The sequence below is a fragment of the Canis lupus genome, chromosome 12, assembly GCF_048164855.1.
Source record: "Canis lupus baileyi chromosome 12, mCanLup2.hap1, whole genome shotgun sequence".
Classification (NCBI taxonomy): Eukaryota; Metazoa; Chordata; class Mammalia; order Carnivora; family Canidae; genus Canis; species Canis lupus.
Window position 1 is genome coordinate 44,631,729 of NC_132849.1, and position 15,211 is coordinate 44,646,939.

The 15,211-nt window shown below is 49.9% G+C and overlaps 1 protein-coding gene and 1 long non-coding RNA gene across 9 annotated transcripts in view; one reads left to right on the top strand and one right to left on the bottom strand.

The window, feature by feature from the left end:
* OTOF (otoferlin) overlaps positions 1–15,211 on the top strand; it is a 106,054-nt gene that overhangs the window by 60,644 nt on the left and 30,199 nt on the right. For all 8 annotated transcript variants that reach the window (XM_072770757.1, XM_072770758.1, XM_072770759.1 and 5 more), the window contains 4 exons: positions 3,517–3,590; positions 5,637–5,763; positions 6,232–6,286; positions 12,008–12,139. In XM_072770757.1, coding sequence (XP_072626858.1) covers positions 3,517–3,590; positions 5,637–5,763; positions 6,232–6,286; positions 12,008–12,139 — 388 coding nt within the window. The remainder of the gene's footprint in view (positions 1–3,516; positions 3,591–5,636; positions 5,764–6,231; positions 6,287–12,007; positions 12,140–15,211) is intronic.
* On the bottom strand, positions 68–3,608 carry LOC140601607 (uncharacterized). Its single transcript, XR_012004608.1, has 3 exons — positions 3,456–3,608; positions 2,154–2,277; positions 68–393 (listed from the first exon to the last, which is right to left on the bottom strand). It is a non-coding gene; the product is annotated as an uncharacterized lncRNA (long non-coding RNA).

Genomic DNA, 15,211 nt, shown 5'->3' on the forward strand with positions numbered 1-15,211 from the left:
ATCTTTGTCTCTTTCTCACCATATTGTATCTTTAGTCATTGAAGAACTCAATTAGACCGAAGGCAGCATTTATTTAAAAACAAAAACTCAGTACGCGGGCACACCAGTAACCTCATGGATAGATTACACATTTTGGAAATCTAAGTCTTTAATTCAAGTGGATAATCTTTGAAGAATCCCTGCCTCTGTTAATATTTATTTCAAAAATCACCTTTACCCTTTGCCAAGAGAAGCAGGCATGCTGCTTCTGGGAAGTGGTGCAGTGATAGGCAGGAGAGGCTGCTTCTATTGGTGAACTTCTGAAGTGTCATCGATCAGAAAACTCCGAAGGGCAGGGAGAGCCGACGACATCACACTCTACTGCACACTGTCCAGATGGATTTAAGAGCGAGTCTAGGAGACAGAAACAGGTGGAAAGCCAATAGTAAGAATTCTGGAAATTACATTCACCCTACACATTCTGCATTTTTCATGAAGGAATAAATTGTCATTTGGAGACATTTCCAGTATATAGGAGTAGCATCGGTAAACCTGTCCACTTGAGATGCTTAAAATTATGCAGGGTCTGAGAAGTCGGGTTTCTCCTGTGATTGGCTTCAGGTTATGGTAGAGAATAGCAGGATAGTAGAGTTTGTTTTGTTTTGATTTTAAAGTATCAATTTTTACTTCCAAATATGTTTCTTTTAGGGAAGAAAATGACTTTCAAAGGCCGTAAGTGCCCCCAAGGGAAGCCCCAGGCAACTTTCCCCACTTGGGTGGGTCCTCAGACCAGCATCAGAAAGCCACAATTCCTAGCCACTCGAGCCCCCTCCAGGCCTCAGGTAGCACATCCTGTTCCAGGATGCCAAGCCTCTGGTTTCTCAGGCAGGGCCTGCTTCTGACTCAACACAGTGCTTTGACCTACCATCTCAGAGCACTTTCCCAGGAGCTTTATGGCAAGGGGAACAGGATGGGGGTGGGGGTGGGGGTAGCAACCCAGAGGAGTGGGGGTTGAGGAGCAGGCTGTGTGTGATAGCATTGTGTAGGTCACACAGAGTGGGGCTGGGGACTCTAAGGATGGCACAGCCCAGAAATGTTCAAGAAGCAATTGTACCAAGTCAAGTACAGAGCCGTCCAGGAAACTCCCAGGTAATCCAGGAAAGCGACAGTCAGAGCAGGAAGGCTGGACAGAATGGAGCCCCAAACACTGAGACAGGAAGCAAAGTGAGGGCTTACACTAGGCACATGTTCTGTGGCAGGGGTCAGAGTACTGCCAGTACCCCTGCTCCCTTTTTTTTTTTAGGATTTTATTTATTTATTCATGAGAGACACAGAGAAGGAGGCAGAGGCAGAGGGAGAAGCAGGCTCTGTGTAGGAGCCTGATGTGGCACTCGATCCCAGGATCATGGCCTGAGCCAAAGGCAAATGTTCAACCACTGAAGCCACCCAGGTGTCCCAGTACCCCACCTTAAGGCCACCAGGCAAGGAACCATCCCACAGGTGGCTCAGCATAAGCCAGGCAGGATGGTCTGTTCTCATAGCCACTCAATTGTTCCTGATGAGGTCACTGACCTGTTCAATGTTTTGTCACCAGTCATTAACGTTCATGGCAGTCTCTTCCAAAATGCATCAAGGCTGAGAAAATCTGTGAACAAGCCCCTTCTTTGTACGTAAACCTGGGCAGTCCATGGGACTCTTCACAGATGGTATCCCCATCTGCAGGCTGTGCTGGCACGTGGCCCATACCTCTACCCACAAGTGCAGGCCCTGGAGACTTTTCACCAGAGTTCCAAATGGTTACGATGGGATGTACCCCGATGGAGGAGTGCAAGCCCAGAGCACTAAGGGTATAGTAGTCGCCAGCCGAGGAGGTGGGGGCTCTGCGCTTCAGCCCTAGTGCTTGGAGCCTGTGAGTCTTTCTTTGGGTTGAATGAAGAAAAGCGTATGTCCCTCCCAGGATTGTTATGAAGAGGAAATGAGCAAACATCTGGAAAAGTCTCTGGCTCATAGTAGGTGCTCAAGAAAAAGTATGTCATCTCTTGTTGGCACATATGTATATACCTCCCTCCATTAGAAGGGGAGAAACTTCCCCTCTCTTCCATTGTTATAATCCAGACAGCATGATGCTGGCTAGTGCGGACACATTAGTGTTACCCCAGCCTTTCTTCACCCACCTCATGACTTTTTAGGAAACCATGAATACACTGGTGTTTTCTAAACTTTGAAAAGTGGTGCACACGGAAGGGTTCTTGGTTGTTCTTTCACTGGGATGCAGACTCACAGCCTTCCATATCTTGCCTGGGAGAAAAATAAAAAAACAGCAAAGATTTAAGAAAGTCCTGGGGTTGGGGTAGGGCCAGATTTGGGGGAGTAAGATTGGTCCCCAACCTCGAGTAGAGGGGCTTGAAGTTTTTAGGCCATCCCTACAAGGACAGAAAGGTTTTGCCCAACCTCACATTACCCGGCATAAAGATCAGGGGGTCTTGGGAACCATAGTCAAGCTTCCACAGGGAGATGCATGACCCAAAGGTGGGTGGGCTCTGCTGTAGGTGAGCTCAGAGTTGGAACCTCCATCTCGCCCCACCTGAGCCTACAGGGCTACACCCAGGAGGAGGGAGAATGGGAAGAGGAAGGAGTCAGGTATCCTGCTCATGCAATATTAATGGGGTAATGGAATATTGCACTTTACCCCCTGCTGGTCCTACTCCGGGTCCCTCCTGGCACCAGGGACCTCGGGCTCGGCTGCAGGGACATCACTGAAGGGACACTGACGGCCCCTGCCCCCTTCCCTCTGCCCCCCTGACTGCAAGGCCCTTCACCTGGGGCACAAGGCCACTCCAAGCCAGAGAAAGAGGTAGGAACTATGGAGTCTGCCATATGTTCCTGGGGGTTGGTTGAAAGAGGGATTCCACAGTGAGCGGGGACAGACAGAAGGGGTGGAAGCCAGCACCAAAGATGAATGGGAACGTGCCCATCTCCTCCCTTTCACAGGGACCCAGGAGAACCCTAGGGCATGGAGAGGTTGGGAAAGACAAGGCAGGCTTTGAGCACCAGGGCCGTTTGAGAACCGAGCCGCTAGTTTCCACCACACCTCCTGCTTGGCTTCTGCCCCTCTGCCCCTGTTCCTGTCCGTCTGTCCAGACGCTTTGTCTCCGGTCACCTGGCTTTCTTTCCAACCCACTGGGGAGGATGAGCTCGGAGGCACCTTGGCGCTCAGAGCTCTGAGACCAGGCTGAGGGCGCTGAGATGGGCCCAGGACCCGGGAGGGCTCCACTTAAAACCTTTCTTTGCAGCCGAAGGTCACCTTCTCTGATCGCTGGGCCCTGGGCTGCTCCTCGGCGGTGTGAAGGCATTGGGGGGGGGGGGGGGGTCCTCTGCCCTAATTCCCCCTCCTGGCTCGCGCTTGAGAAAGTCTGGCCCCCACCCTATCTCGGGACCAGCACGTGAGGGCTGGAGCACGAAGCTCTCTCTCTCACGTGTTCTTTCTCGGGTTTTGCTGTCCTGTGTGTGTGTGTCTTCCGGCGGCCCGCCTCGCAGAGCCGGGAGAAGTGTGTTCTCTGCCATGAAGCTCGGCAAGAACCGGACCCACAAGGAGGAGCCGCAGAGACAAGGTAGGGACGCGCGCCCCAGCCCGGGCCGCCCGGGCCATCCCTCAGCACCTGACGGAGACCAAACCCCGCCCCTCCGCGGGCCGCGCCCCAGCGGGCTCTCCTGCGATTGGCTGACGCGGCCACCTGGGCGGGCCCTCGCCTCCCATTGGCGGCCGGAGGAGCCGGGCCCTGCAGGTGGTCTCCAGGAAGGGGGCGCTCCTAGCAGTAAGGGTGGGAGGGCATCTCCGCGGGTAGAACGGAGCAGAAGGAGCAGAACCCTCTGTGGATGGATGGGCCTGTCTCTGCCCTCTCTGCTCTCTCTCCCTTTTTTCCTGCACGCAGGAGCCTAGAGGTTGTTCATTAGGGAAGGGAATCACAAAAAATGAAAGTGGTTGGGCTAGTTCCCTATTTCTGGGGGGAAACCAGCATCCTGAGCAATGCTTACTCAGGGCCAGGACTCACTGCCCTGCCTTTCCCCTTCTCACCAGGCTGCAGGGAAGGCCCCGAGGAAGAGGGGCGGGGTGGGGGCAAGACAGGTGTTTGGAAGGAGGCAAGGAGGACAGGCAAAAGACAGGGGAGGACTGGATGGGTAAGGGAGCTTTCTGACCCAGGTCTGCTGATCATGTGTCCTCCTTCAGGGCTCCTGGCTGCCTCCCTCAGCATCCCCTGTGGCCCACTGGCCCCAGCATCTCTCTCAGTCTTGCCCCCACACCTGTTCTACCTGTGCCCTTCTCCTTAGATTGGAGAGGGTAGGGCTGCTGGCTGAGGCCTAAACCCACCATGCTTCGGGTGATTTCCCAGGATGGCCAATTCTTTAACTCCTTGGACTAATACACATCAGTGCAGGGTTGGTTCCAAACACCATCACTCCATCAACTCTTTTACATGGATAAGTTACTTCCTAAGCCTCAGCTTCCCAATCTGTTACCTGAGAATAGTGCCTATCTTGACAGGACATGGATATGAGGACAGGAAATGCATGTATAAATTGCCTGGCACTGTGCCTGGCACTTAGAGGCCATTCAATAAATGGTCAAGTAGCTATTGTTCAAAAGGTATGTAACTATGGATTCTTTTTTTCCTACCTTCATCCACAAAGGGTATTCAGTGTTTATATGGTTAATATGTAATAAAAAGTTACATTCAATCAAAATTAAAAAAGCAAGACTAGGGGTGCCTGGCTGGCTCAGTCAGTAGAGCATGCACGGGGCTCTTGATCTTGGGGTGGGGAGTTTGAGCCCCACAATGGGTGTAGAGATAGCTTAAATAAATAACTTTTAAAAAGTCTTTTTTTAATTTTTATTTATTTATGATAGTCACACAGAGAGAGAGAGAGAGAGGCAGAGACATAGGCAAAGGGAGAAGCAGGCTCCATGCACCAGGAGCCTGATGTGGGATTCGATCCCAGGTCTCCAGGATCGCGCCCTGGGCCAAAGGCAGGCACCAAACTGCTGTGCCACCCAGGGATCCCTAAAAAGTCTTTAAAGGGTCACCTGGATGGCGCGTAGTTAGTTGAGCATCTGACCCACGTCAGGCTCTGCACTCCATAGAGTCTGCTTGAGATTCTCTCTCTCTCTCTGCCCCTCCTGCTCACTCCCTCTCTCTCTCAAATAAGTAAATAAATCTTTTTTAAAAACATTTTAAAGATTAAAATAAAAAAAAAGACTAGATATAATATCAATTAAAATCAAAGATCGAGATTAGGTAGGCAACACTGCAGATAGACGGGCCATAACATTCTAAGCAAAGGGATCCCTGGGTGGCGCAGTGGTTTGGCGCCTGCCTTTGGCCCAGGGCACGATCCTGGAGACCCAGGATCGAATCCCACGTCGGGCTCCCGGTGTATGGAGCCTGCTTCTCCCTCTGCCTGTGTCTTTGCCCCTCTCTCTCTCTCTCTCTCTGTGACTATCATGAATAAATAAAAATTAAAAAAAAAAAAAAAACATTCTAAGCAAATGTTAGACCTGGTTCACCCACTCTGGTTGTTAGTTTCCTGGATGCCAAAGCAAAAGGGGAAAGACAGTCACTATCCCACCATCCAGTCCACCTAACTTTCTTCTTTGGCAGATGAACCGGCTGTGCTGGAGATGGAGGACCTTGACCACTTGGCCATTCGGCTGGGGGATGGGCTGGACCCCGATTCTGTGTCTCTAGCCTCTGTCACAGCTCTCACCACCAACGTCTCCAACAAGAGGTGAGTATGCAGGAGTCTCGCAGCCCACACTGCCTCTGCCCCTTCAGGCAGGGCCCCACTGTGTGTAGAATTGAGGTAGCAAAGAATCAGGGCCCTTGGCCAGCTTCTTCCTAACCCCGCCCCTTTCTTTTCCTGAATGTCTCACACCTCTGTCCCTATAAAGGCAGGAGCCTATTCTCGGGTCACTGAACACCTACAGGCCAAGGGAAATCACAGAGGTGCTCAGCACACATCTGAACCTGTTGACCATTTAATACCTATCTCTCTGTCACTTGTGCCATTAGCTCATCGTCTCTGTTGGGGCCTCTGAGAACACCTAATCCCCATTCTGTTTGATAGTCCTGGAGTGTTTGAAGACCATGATTCTGTCCTCTGCCCTTTGCCAGGGTTCAACCACTGCCAGAGCCCACCTCCTCCCCTCTACGCAGTCCCCTTACACCAAACCTGACAGTACCTTCTCCTCCTCAGGTCCAAGCCAGACATTAAGATGGAGCCATGTGCTGGGCGGCCCATGGATTACCAGGTAGGTGGGGCAACTAGGGGCTGTATACCTTTCAAACTCTAGTGGGGACTTCTGGCCAGATGTGCATTATAGACTCTCTGGATGCATGGATCTGAGGGTCATAGAGAACCACAAGCTGAATGTAAGTTTCCAAAGTAAGCTTGTTTGTGGGAGGCACTCAGGAGTGTCCTAACTAGAGAGGTACAACCTACAGAGGAGCTTCAGAATTCTGCTTCTGCTGGTCAAAGCCCTCTCAGGATTTCACTTCCAGCAGTGGACTTCATAAAGTTAGAGGAACCCAGAAAAACCGTAAAAAAGATCAGGAAGCACCACTATATATATATTCCAACAATTAAAATAAGAGCCTGTGAAGAAGGATTTTTAGGGGGTGTGTTTTTCAAAATGTGTTGTTTTCTATTATTTTAATGCTTGAAGTAATGTCAATCCTGCTTATCCATAGATGATGAGAATGTGGGTGGGGTTTTTTCTTTTTCTTTCCTGTGTTTTCTGAAATTAACACTTAATTTTTTTATTTGTATGTTTCTAAAACTTGAGACAAAATGACTGAGATAGGGAGAGATTTGAAGCCATAGAATTGTTGATATAGCCACAGTGCAGGCAGGGTGGGTCATGAACATGGCTGGTAGCTGCTGAGAGAGGGCCACACAGGATGCCCGAATCCCAGTGCAGCCCTCCGAGCCTGATCCTGAGCTTGGCAAGGCCACACTCCCAGTTTTGTCTTTTTGGGCAGAGTTGATCAGAGCCTAAGAAACTGAGTTACATTAAGACAACTCACAATAGACTAATGTACAAACCAGAAGCACCTAGTACTTATTTATAAGCTGGAAACAAGAGGGTCCATGGACCACCCATTGCTCTAGACCTTCCCTTGGGATCTAACAAGACTCAGCTTTAGGTCAGAAGATTGTGGGCATTCCTAAGGCTGAGTGAATACATTCACTGGTCAGAGGAAACAGAGCCTTCGGGAGACCCCACCTGGCTGCCACTGTATCAGAACCAGGTCCTAGAATCGGAGGGAGCCTCCTCTCCCAGGTTAGAGCTGTATCTTTCATACTAATTGCTCAGACCCCGTGTGTACCCTTTGTTAAGGACAGCTCCCTCACTTCCTTGGTATAAAGGACCAGGAGGCACCTTTCTTTGTATCAGTACATCTGGTCGTGTTTTCTCAAGGACATCCATTGTCTCCCGTAATCCTTGCTTCAGTTTGTTTTCATCCAGTTGGTGACCATCTTTCCAGGTACCTAAAAGTTAGCCTCAGGCAGCGATTTTAGACAGCCTCAAGCCCCTGGGCTCCTGGGAGGTTTGAGAATGTCGCTCCCTCACGATTCCACCAAAACCCAAGCATCAAATATCTTAAGACTTCTGGAGGCTTTGCTTCTCCAGAGGACTGGGTTCAGGGCTTTGCTCCTCTGTTAGTTCTAAGAATAGGAAAATCCCAAAGAACAAAGACCTGCTTGTCTTTATTTTCAGATACGGTTCACTCTCCAGTGTCACCAGCCTGCCACATAAGGACACATGGAAAATAGGGTCATTGTTGTGCCTGTTAACATAACTGTTATTTTCTCAAAGGCTTGCTATGAGCCAGGGGCTATGCTGGATGCTGCGTGTGTGTGCTTTCCATTTAAGTCAATGTAATTCTTAGAACCATCCAAGTATAGGTATTACTACATTTCTTTTCATAGGTGAGAAAATGAGACATGAGGAGGGTAAGGAGCTTACCCCAGGTCACACAGTTATTCAAAGGTAGAGCCAAGATTCAAATCCAAGTGTGTCCAACCGAAGCAGTCAGAGTGACTAATGTCTCTCTAATTGAGCCTTTGGGACAGTCACCCACTCTGGTCCCTGTTCATCTTTACCTTACTACCCACTGCTTTTTTTTTTTTTCAAGGCCCTTTCAAAATGCTTTTTAACAGACTTTTGTCAAGTGAACCACACTTTCTCCCTCCAAACATTCACATTCTGAACTGAACAGAACGGTTGCTGCACTTAACCTGGTAACACAGTATTTTCTGGCAAGTGTGTTCACATCTCAACTACAAGTATTAACACACGTTGAGAGAGAGCTCTTGGGATGCAAGTGTGGACTTATTCTTGCTTCCGATAAATACAACAGAGAAGGCGAGAAAACTTATCAAAGGAACGTCACTCTCTGGAGACCTTGGCTTCACCCAGTTGGGAAGAGCTCAGAAAGCGCCCCCCGCTGGTGGGAGGAGAGGGTTTAGCTGAACTCAGATCCAGAAAGGACCCTGATGGCTCCAGTGAACAGACCATGGCTTGCCTGTCCCCTTTGTCTCTTCTGGTTAGAATACATGTCACATGTAGTAAACCCTTTCCTGATTATTAGCATCTCAAAGGCAAGAAGCCCCAGCGTCATCCCAGTAAATAGACAGCTTCCCCATCAGAGTGAGCGAAGCTCTCAGCACTTGGCAGAGATGTTCTTGGTGCTCATGGAGTCCTGAGCGTGCTCCCTGCCCTCTCTTCCCGCACCAAGACTCAAGATCACCTCCGTGTCCTCTCCCTGACTGCAACATTGCACCCATTGCCTAGCTGGTCTCCCCACCCTCGTAGCGCCTGCGCCACACCAACCGCTGCGCCCTGTCACATCTCAGCCACCAGAGATAAGGAAAGGTAGACGGTGTTTCAGAAGGGCCACACTGGTGGGCCCTGCCAGCTCCACACCAATGTTCTGGCAGCACAGTCAGATCCCGTGGAAGCAGGTCACAGAACGCCAAGACTCTTGGGTTCTCCCAAGGACGGAGGTATAGATTTACACTCAGCCTTGTTCCTTGCGATGGCTTTCATGAAGCCACCTGAGGATTAGGTCCCTTATCTTGAAAGGAGAGGGCTGAATATATGATTACCAAGAGTCTCCCCAATCAGTTGGTCAGTCGGTCCCTTTGTGGGTCAATTTGCCTCCCCATCTTCCACCCTGGAAAGATCAAGTCCTCTGCTGATGACGGGAGAAAGAAAGGATGGCCAATCCCCTCCTCAAAATTTGGTTTATTTCTATTTTTTTTAAAGATGTATTTATTTATTTAAGAGAGAGAGAGTGGGGGGGGGTGAGGGAGAGAGACAGGGAGAGAGAGAAAAAATCTCAAGCAGACTACCCACTGAGTGGGGAGCCTGATGTGGGGGCTCAATCCCACGACCCTAAGATCATGACCTGAGCCAAAATCAAGAGTCAGGCACTCAACCAACTGAGTCACCCAGGCGCCCCTCAAAATTTGTTTAAAGTTTCAAGTCCAAGTGATATATTTCCCCTCCGTATAGCCCCAGGTGGGGGAGGGGGAAGCAACAGGATTGATGTTCCCCTCCACCACCAATGCCATGCAATGATCTCAATGGTGCACTTTCAGGGTTCCCCTCGGGGTCACCCCTCAGCCAGCAAAGAGCACCCTCTGGAGCCTTTCTTTTCCCACCCCTATCTCTCTACCAGCTCCTTTAAGCCCTCTGCCCCCCTCCTCTCCCCAGCCCTTTGAGTTCTGAAAAGGAATAGGGGGCCAAACGCTATCATCATGACTGGGCTTCTGGACAAAAAACAAAAACTAACCAGCTGCTCACATTTGGAAGGTTAATCTTCTGATGGCATATCTTATTTCCTTATCACACCAAAACTGTGTCTGTCTACTTCCCAGTCTTGAATTACATTCTTTTTTTTTTTTTTCTTGATAGAAGGGAGAGGATGAGTTAGTTGTGAGAAAATATGACGAGATTTTTTAAGTCTTTGCCATAAAAAGTTTCATAGAGGTTTAAATGCTATGAACTACTATGCAAGAATATTCTGGAAAGACTTCTAGTGTCAGCTTACTCTCTTCACAATCAACTTCTCAGAGCCTAAGTTAATTAGCTCTATTTCCTTTTTAGCTCTCTAAAGAAATGGTGATCATTAAACTTCTTCAGAGCTCTGGATTCTGAGCTTCATTCCCTTTGGCATTTCAAGTTCCAAATAGAAATGCTTGCTTTCGTAGTTCAAGTGTTACTTCAATTAGTAAATGTTCAGTTTCCAGTTCTGTATACTTTCTTGGCAATGTTCTCACTGGCACTGAAGTTTCTATTTTTCTTAACATGATTAGTTTTAATGTGCTGATTTGTCTTGGCCTTCAGAATATTTATAAGACTTTGATGGACACGGTGGATGATGATTTTCATAGTTATTCTTTTTTATGAAAAGGGAAAATAATTTTCTTGAGTAAAATCATATTTAGAAGTTGCATCAAAGCACAGCAACTGATACATCAAATCTCCAAGATGAGAAGCATAAAAGCAACCCCTACAGTTTCATTAGAAGAATGAGCTGTGGTAAATGCTAACACTAGCTTAGCACAGGCTATTTTGTTAAAATGCAAGTTCGAGAGAGTCAAATGAATAATCACAAACATCTACAGAACCCTACATACAAGGGAGACTCTGAGAAGCCATTTATAACAATAGCTCACATTTTCTAGAGCTTTCTACTGTTCGTGACGCACTTTGACACACAGTACCTCATTTAACCCTCACACAACCTTATGGATAGGTCTAGCTCTGTGAGCCTACATGGTTGTCTCCTCTCACACCTGGTCATGGAGAAGGTCTGGGGCTTGTCCAGTGCCAGCCCAGACACCTCAAATCTGTCCCTCTATTTTGTCATGGCCACCCCAATGGGAACCAACACCTTTAAATCCAAAGTAAGAACTGATTGCTTAAAATGAAGTTTCAGGAGGGGCTGAAACCTGGGGGGGGGGGGGGGGGTGCTGTTGGCTAAGCATCTGACCCTTGGTTTTGGCTCAGGTAGTGGCCTCAGGGTCATGAGGTCAAGCCCGGTGTCACTGGGCTCTGTGCTCAGCAGGGAGTCTTCCTGGGACTCTGTCTCCCTCTCTCTGCTCCTCCCCATCTCTCTCTCTCTCTTTCTCCCTCTCTCCCTCCATCAAATAAATAAATAAATCTTTAAAATGAAGATTCAGAAAAGGTATGCACACATACCTCCCCTCCTCTGCCCTGTATACACACACACACACACACACACACACACACACACAAACATTTGCTGAATGAACAACCGAAGAAGGGCTTCTCAGCATAGGTGTGAGATTCCAGGGAGCTGGACGCCACCTGAAAAGTCACAGAGCACACGGCATCAAGCCAGCAAAGGTAGCTCAGGCTCCCAAACAAATTGTACAAAAGGATGAAACCAGGAATGTGGAAAGGGGGCCAAATTCCAGAAACACAGAGAACTCTCAGAGGCTTTCAATCTTGGAATGAGATACACTGGGGCAGGAAATTAAATGCATGTTAATGAAGACATAGATAGCTTAATCCCTGCTTGCATGAATCCCGGGAAGTGGTTTGCAGGCCTCTATGAGGCCGAGCCACAGTGGCTGGGGGTGTGAGGAGCATTTGAAATCACCAGGAGCTTTAAAAACACTGATGCCTGGTCCCCACTGCCAGAGGTGAGATTGGCTTGGTCTGGAGTTTGGCAGGGACACCAGCATTTTTAACCAGCACCTTCCTCCTTGCTGGTAATTCTAGCACACACTTAGTGGTGATCCAGTCCATGCCTTTCCTTTATAAATAAAGACACTGGGGTTTAGTGGGGAAAGAGCCCCAGGTCCAAGCAGATTAGAGGCAGTGTTCACCCTGGAACCCACGTCCAGCACTGGCTCCCTGCTCCTGGGCCCCGACTCCAGGAGGAGCTACTCCGAGTCTCAACAGGCTTACTCAGCCTCCCTCTCCTGCCCGCAGGTCAGCATCACTGTGATCGAGGCCCGGCAGCTCGTGGGCTTGAACATGGACCCCGTGGTGTGCGTGGAGGTGGGTGATGACAAGAAGTGCACATCCATGAAGGAGTCCACTAACTGCCCCTACTACAATGAGGTCAGTGCCCTGTGGCCGAAGGTGGGGAAAGGGACTTCCCTAAATGTGGCAGGAGGCCTGGTCCCCGCCGTTTCCCAGGCCAGAGCCCCTTGGGGGCAGTGGCACCATTAAAGAGTGGTTCCTGTGAGCCAGGTGCTCCTATAAATGCTGCAGGGGTGTCCTCTCTTCTGGCCTCGGCAAAGATCAGAAGTTGTTGCCATTAATCCCATTTTATACCAGAGAACATGGAAGCTTCTGGAGAGAGCCCTCGCCCAGGTGCTGAGGGCCAGAGTGGGGTTCTGTGTGCGCACCCTCTCTGCTGGGCTGCCTCCGTGCTTCCAGAGCACTGGCCTTGACTCTTCAAAATGACAGAAAAAAGCCTGGTTCCTGCTCCTGTTCTTTGCAGCCATCTGAGGCCACACTGAGGTCAGAGGACCTCAGAGACCTTCTAATTCCATCTCCCCATCTTACAGAGGAGGATACTGAGGTCTCAGTATGAAAAAGGCCTTGCCTAAGAGCACAAAGAGCGCTGGTGATGAAGCAGGGCCCAGCCTACCAGCCTCAGCCCAGCACTCTGTCTACCACTTTGAGTGGCCACCCCTGACACAAGACCTTGACTTAGGGCTCCAGCAGGGAACCAACTTAATCAGCTCTAGTGAGGGATGCCCAGGAGCCCTTCAGATGCCTGAGCATGGGTCAGACTGGCCTGGGGGCCCTAGCCCTCCTTCTCCTGGGGGGAACATTCAGTCTGCTTGTCATGGGGGCTCCAGGCAGTGAAGGTGCCAAGCTAGCCAGAGTGAGGCATCCTTGTCCTGTATCTCCATGTCTGTCCTGAGGAGTGGTGAGGGCTGAGGGTGCCACCGAACTTAGGGGGAGCCCCCCAGCTGCGCATCAGCAGGAGGGAAGCCTGGATGCACTTCTGTCCCTCACAGGGACCCAGACCAGGGTCCTAGGTGAACCTGGTTCTCACAGCTGGTTGCCCACAGGGCTGGGACATCTGTGCTCAGGAAACACCTGCCCCCTTCCCCCAGCCCCATATGGTGACCTTTCCAGGAGTCAGGAAATTCAGCCTCCACACCTCTGACCTTCTATCTGGTCACATCCCTGACTATAAAAGCCTCCAACCTAGATAAGAACCTGCTTTCCTTTAATGGATATGGAGACAGGTGTCCATGGCCTTCCACGGTTATTCAATAGTGGCAGAGCCACATTGAGCTGACTCAAGGGCTCACCTTGCACCAACCCCACACACCTCATGCTTCTTTCAGAGGGCTTCCTCCTTCCCAAGGAAACAGCCATTCTCCCCACACTGTTTCCCTGCCCAACTCCTACTCACCCTCCAGAGCCCAGGCCAAGGGTCCATGCCGCTGAGCTGCCTTACCTGTGCTCTCTGGGTCAGAGGTCAATGCACTTCTTTCTCTGTGACAATAATGGCCCTGAATTGTGGTTGGTCCCTCACGTCTCTGTCCCTAGTGTACCCAGTCTCTGGCATCACGGTGGCCCAGCCCAGAGCCTGGCTTGTACCTGGAGGGTTGAGTAACACATTGCAGAATGGATACTCCCCCAAAGGAAGCAACGAACATTTGCCGAGCATGTGCTGTACTTGGAGCCCATTCCTGGCAACATAGGGGCCACAGAGGTGACAGTCTCTGCCCTGACAGGCCATGTCTACTTCCAGCCTAGTAACCACTTTCCAATTATATCCACTAAGACCATTCCTTCCACTCCCGTGAGTCTTAAATCTGGATCATAGTTTCGTTTTTTTGTCACAAATCCAAATAGCTCTGATTTGGTTAATTTCTGTTTCTTCCAAACCAGGGATTCTCAAATTCAGTACTGTGGACATTTTAGGCCAAATAACTTTTGGTGTAGGGGACTGTCCTGTGAATTGTAGGATGCTGGGCAGCATCCCTGGCTTCTAACCACTCGATGCCCGTAGCAACCCCCACCCAGTTGTGGCAACCAAAAATGTCTCTAGACATTGCCAAATGTCCCCCTGGGCTTAAAATCACCCCATTATGAACAACCACTGCTTCTCCTGATTCCTCTGGTCCTGAAGCAGGCTTTCTTCCCTTTTGCTTCTTGTCCAATACCACGTTCTTCTTCACTGAAAAATACCCTTGGTGAGGCGATGCTCCTCAGTGGCTCAGTTGGTTGGGCGTCTGCCTTTGGCTCAGGTCATGATCCCAGGGTCCTGGGAGTGAGCCTTGCATCGAGCTCCCTGCTCAGCCAGGAGCCTGCTTCCTCCTCTCCTCCCTGCTCATGCTCTATCTCTGTCTCTGTTTCTGTCTCTCTCAAATAAAAAAATAAAATCTTTAAAAAAAAAAAAAAAAGGAAGAAGAAAAATGCCCTTGGTCGCAGAAGTTTACTTCTTCTGGCTACTTCTCTGAGTTAGCAGGAACTTTCCTTCACCTGCACTAAACACAATAGAGGGAGATGAGAGCAATCAGCATGACTTAGACTTTTAAATGGTTATGAAAGGGGACTACACTCAGGAAACACAAGGACTATACCCACAGAGTGCTCAGAGTGCAGAGTTCCTGCTCTCACTCAGCCGGGGGGCTTGCCCAGGGCTGACACAGCTGGCCTGGCCTCGCCTCTTGCCTGGCTCCAACCTGTCTCCGTGTGAAGCGAGGCTTCCAACCACTGACTTCCCAGTACAACCTGACCATCCAAGACCAGGCCAGGGCCCCTTCTCCCTGGGTGCATCTGGTCCTGGCCACTGGTGTCTTCCTTCTGCCTAAACCACCTCTCTCCTTTGCCCAGGATCCTTCTCTTTCTTCTTCCCAAAGAACCTGACATCACCCAATCTGCTTAGCACCCCCAACTCTGCCTTTACTTTTTCTTGGCTCCTTTTTTGCCTACAAGGTGTTCTACTCCCATGTATTCTCCCCGAGTACAACTATGGAAAACCCCATATGCTCAGGGACAGGAACTAGGAGTTTGTCCATCTGTCTGTACACCTGTCCACCCCTCCACATAGCCAGGCCTTTCCCAATCCCTCATACTTCTGTCCTCCCCCCACAATCCAATTCCGTGAACAGTCCCCACTGCCTCTTCTCCCCATCATGTCTCCACCTCTGCCCCTGGCTT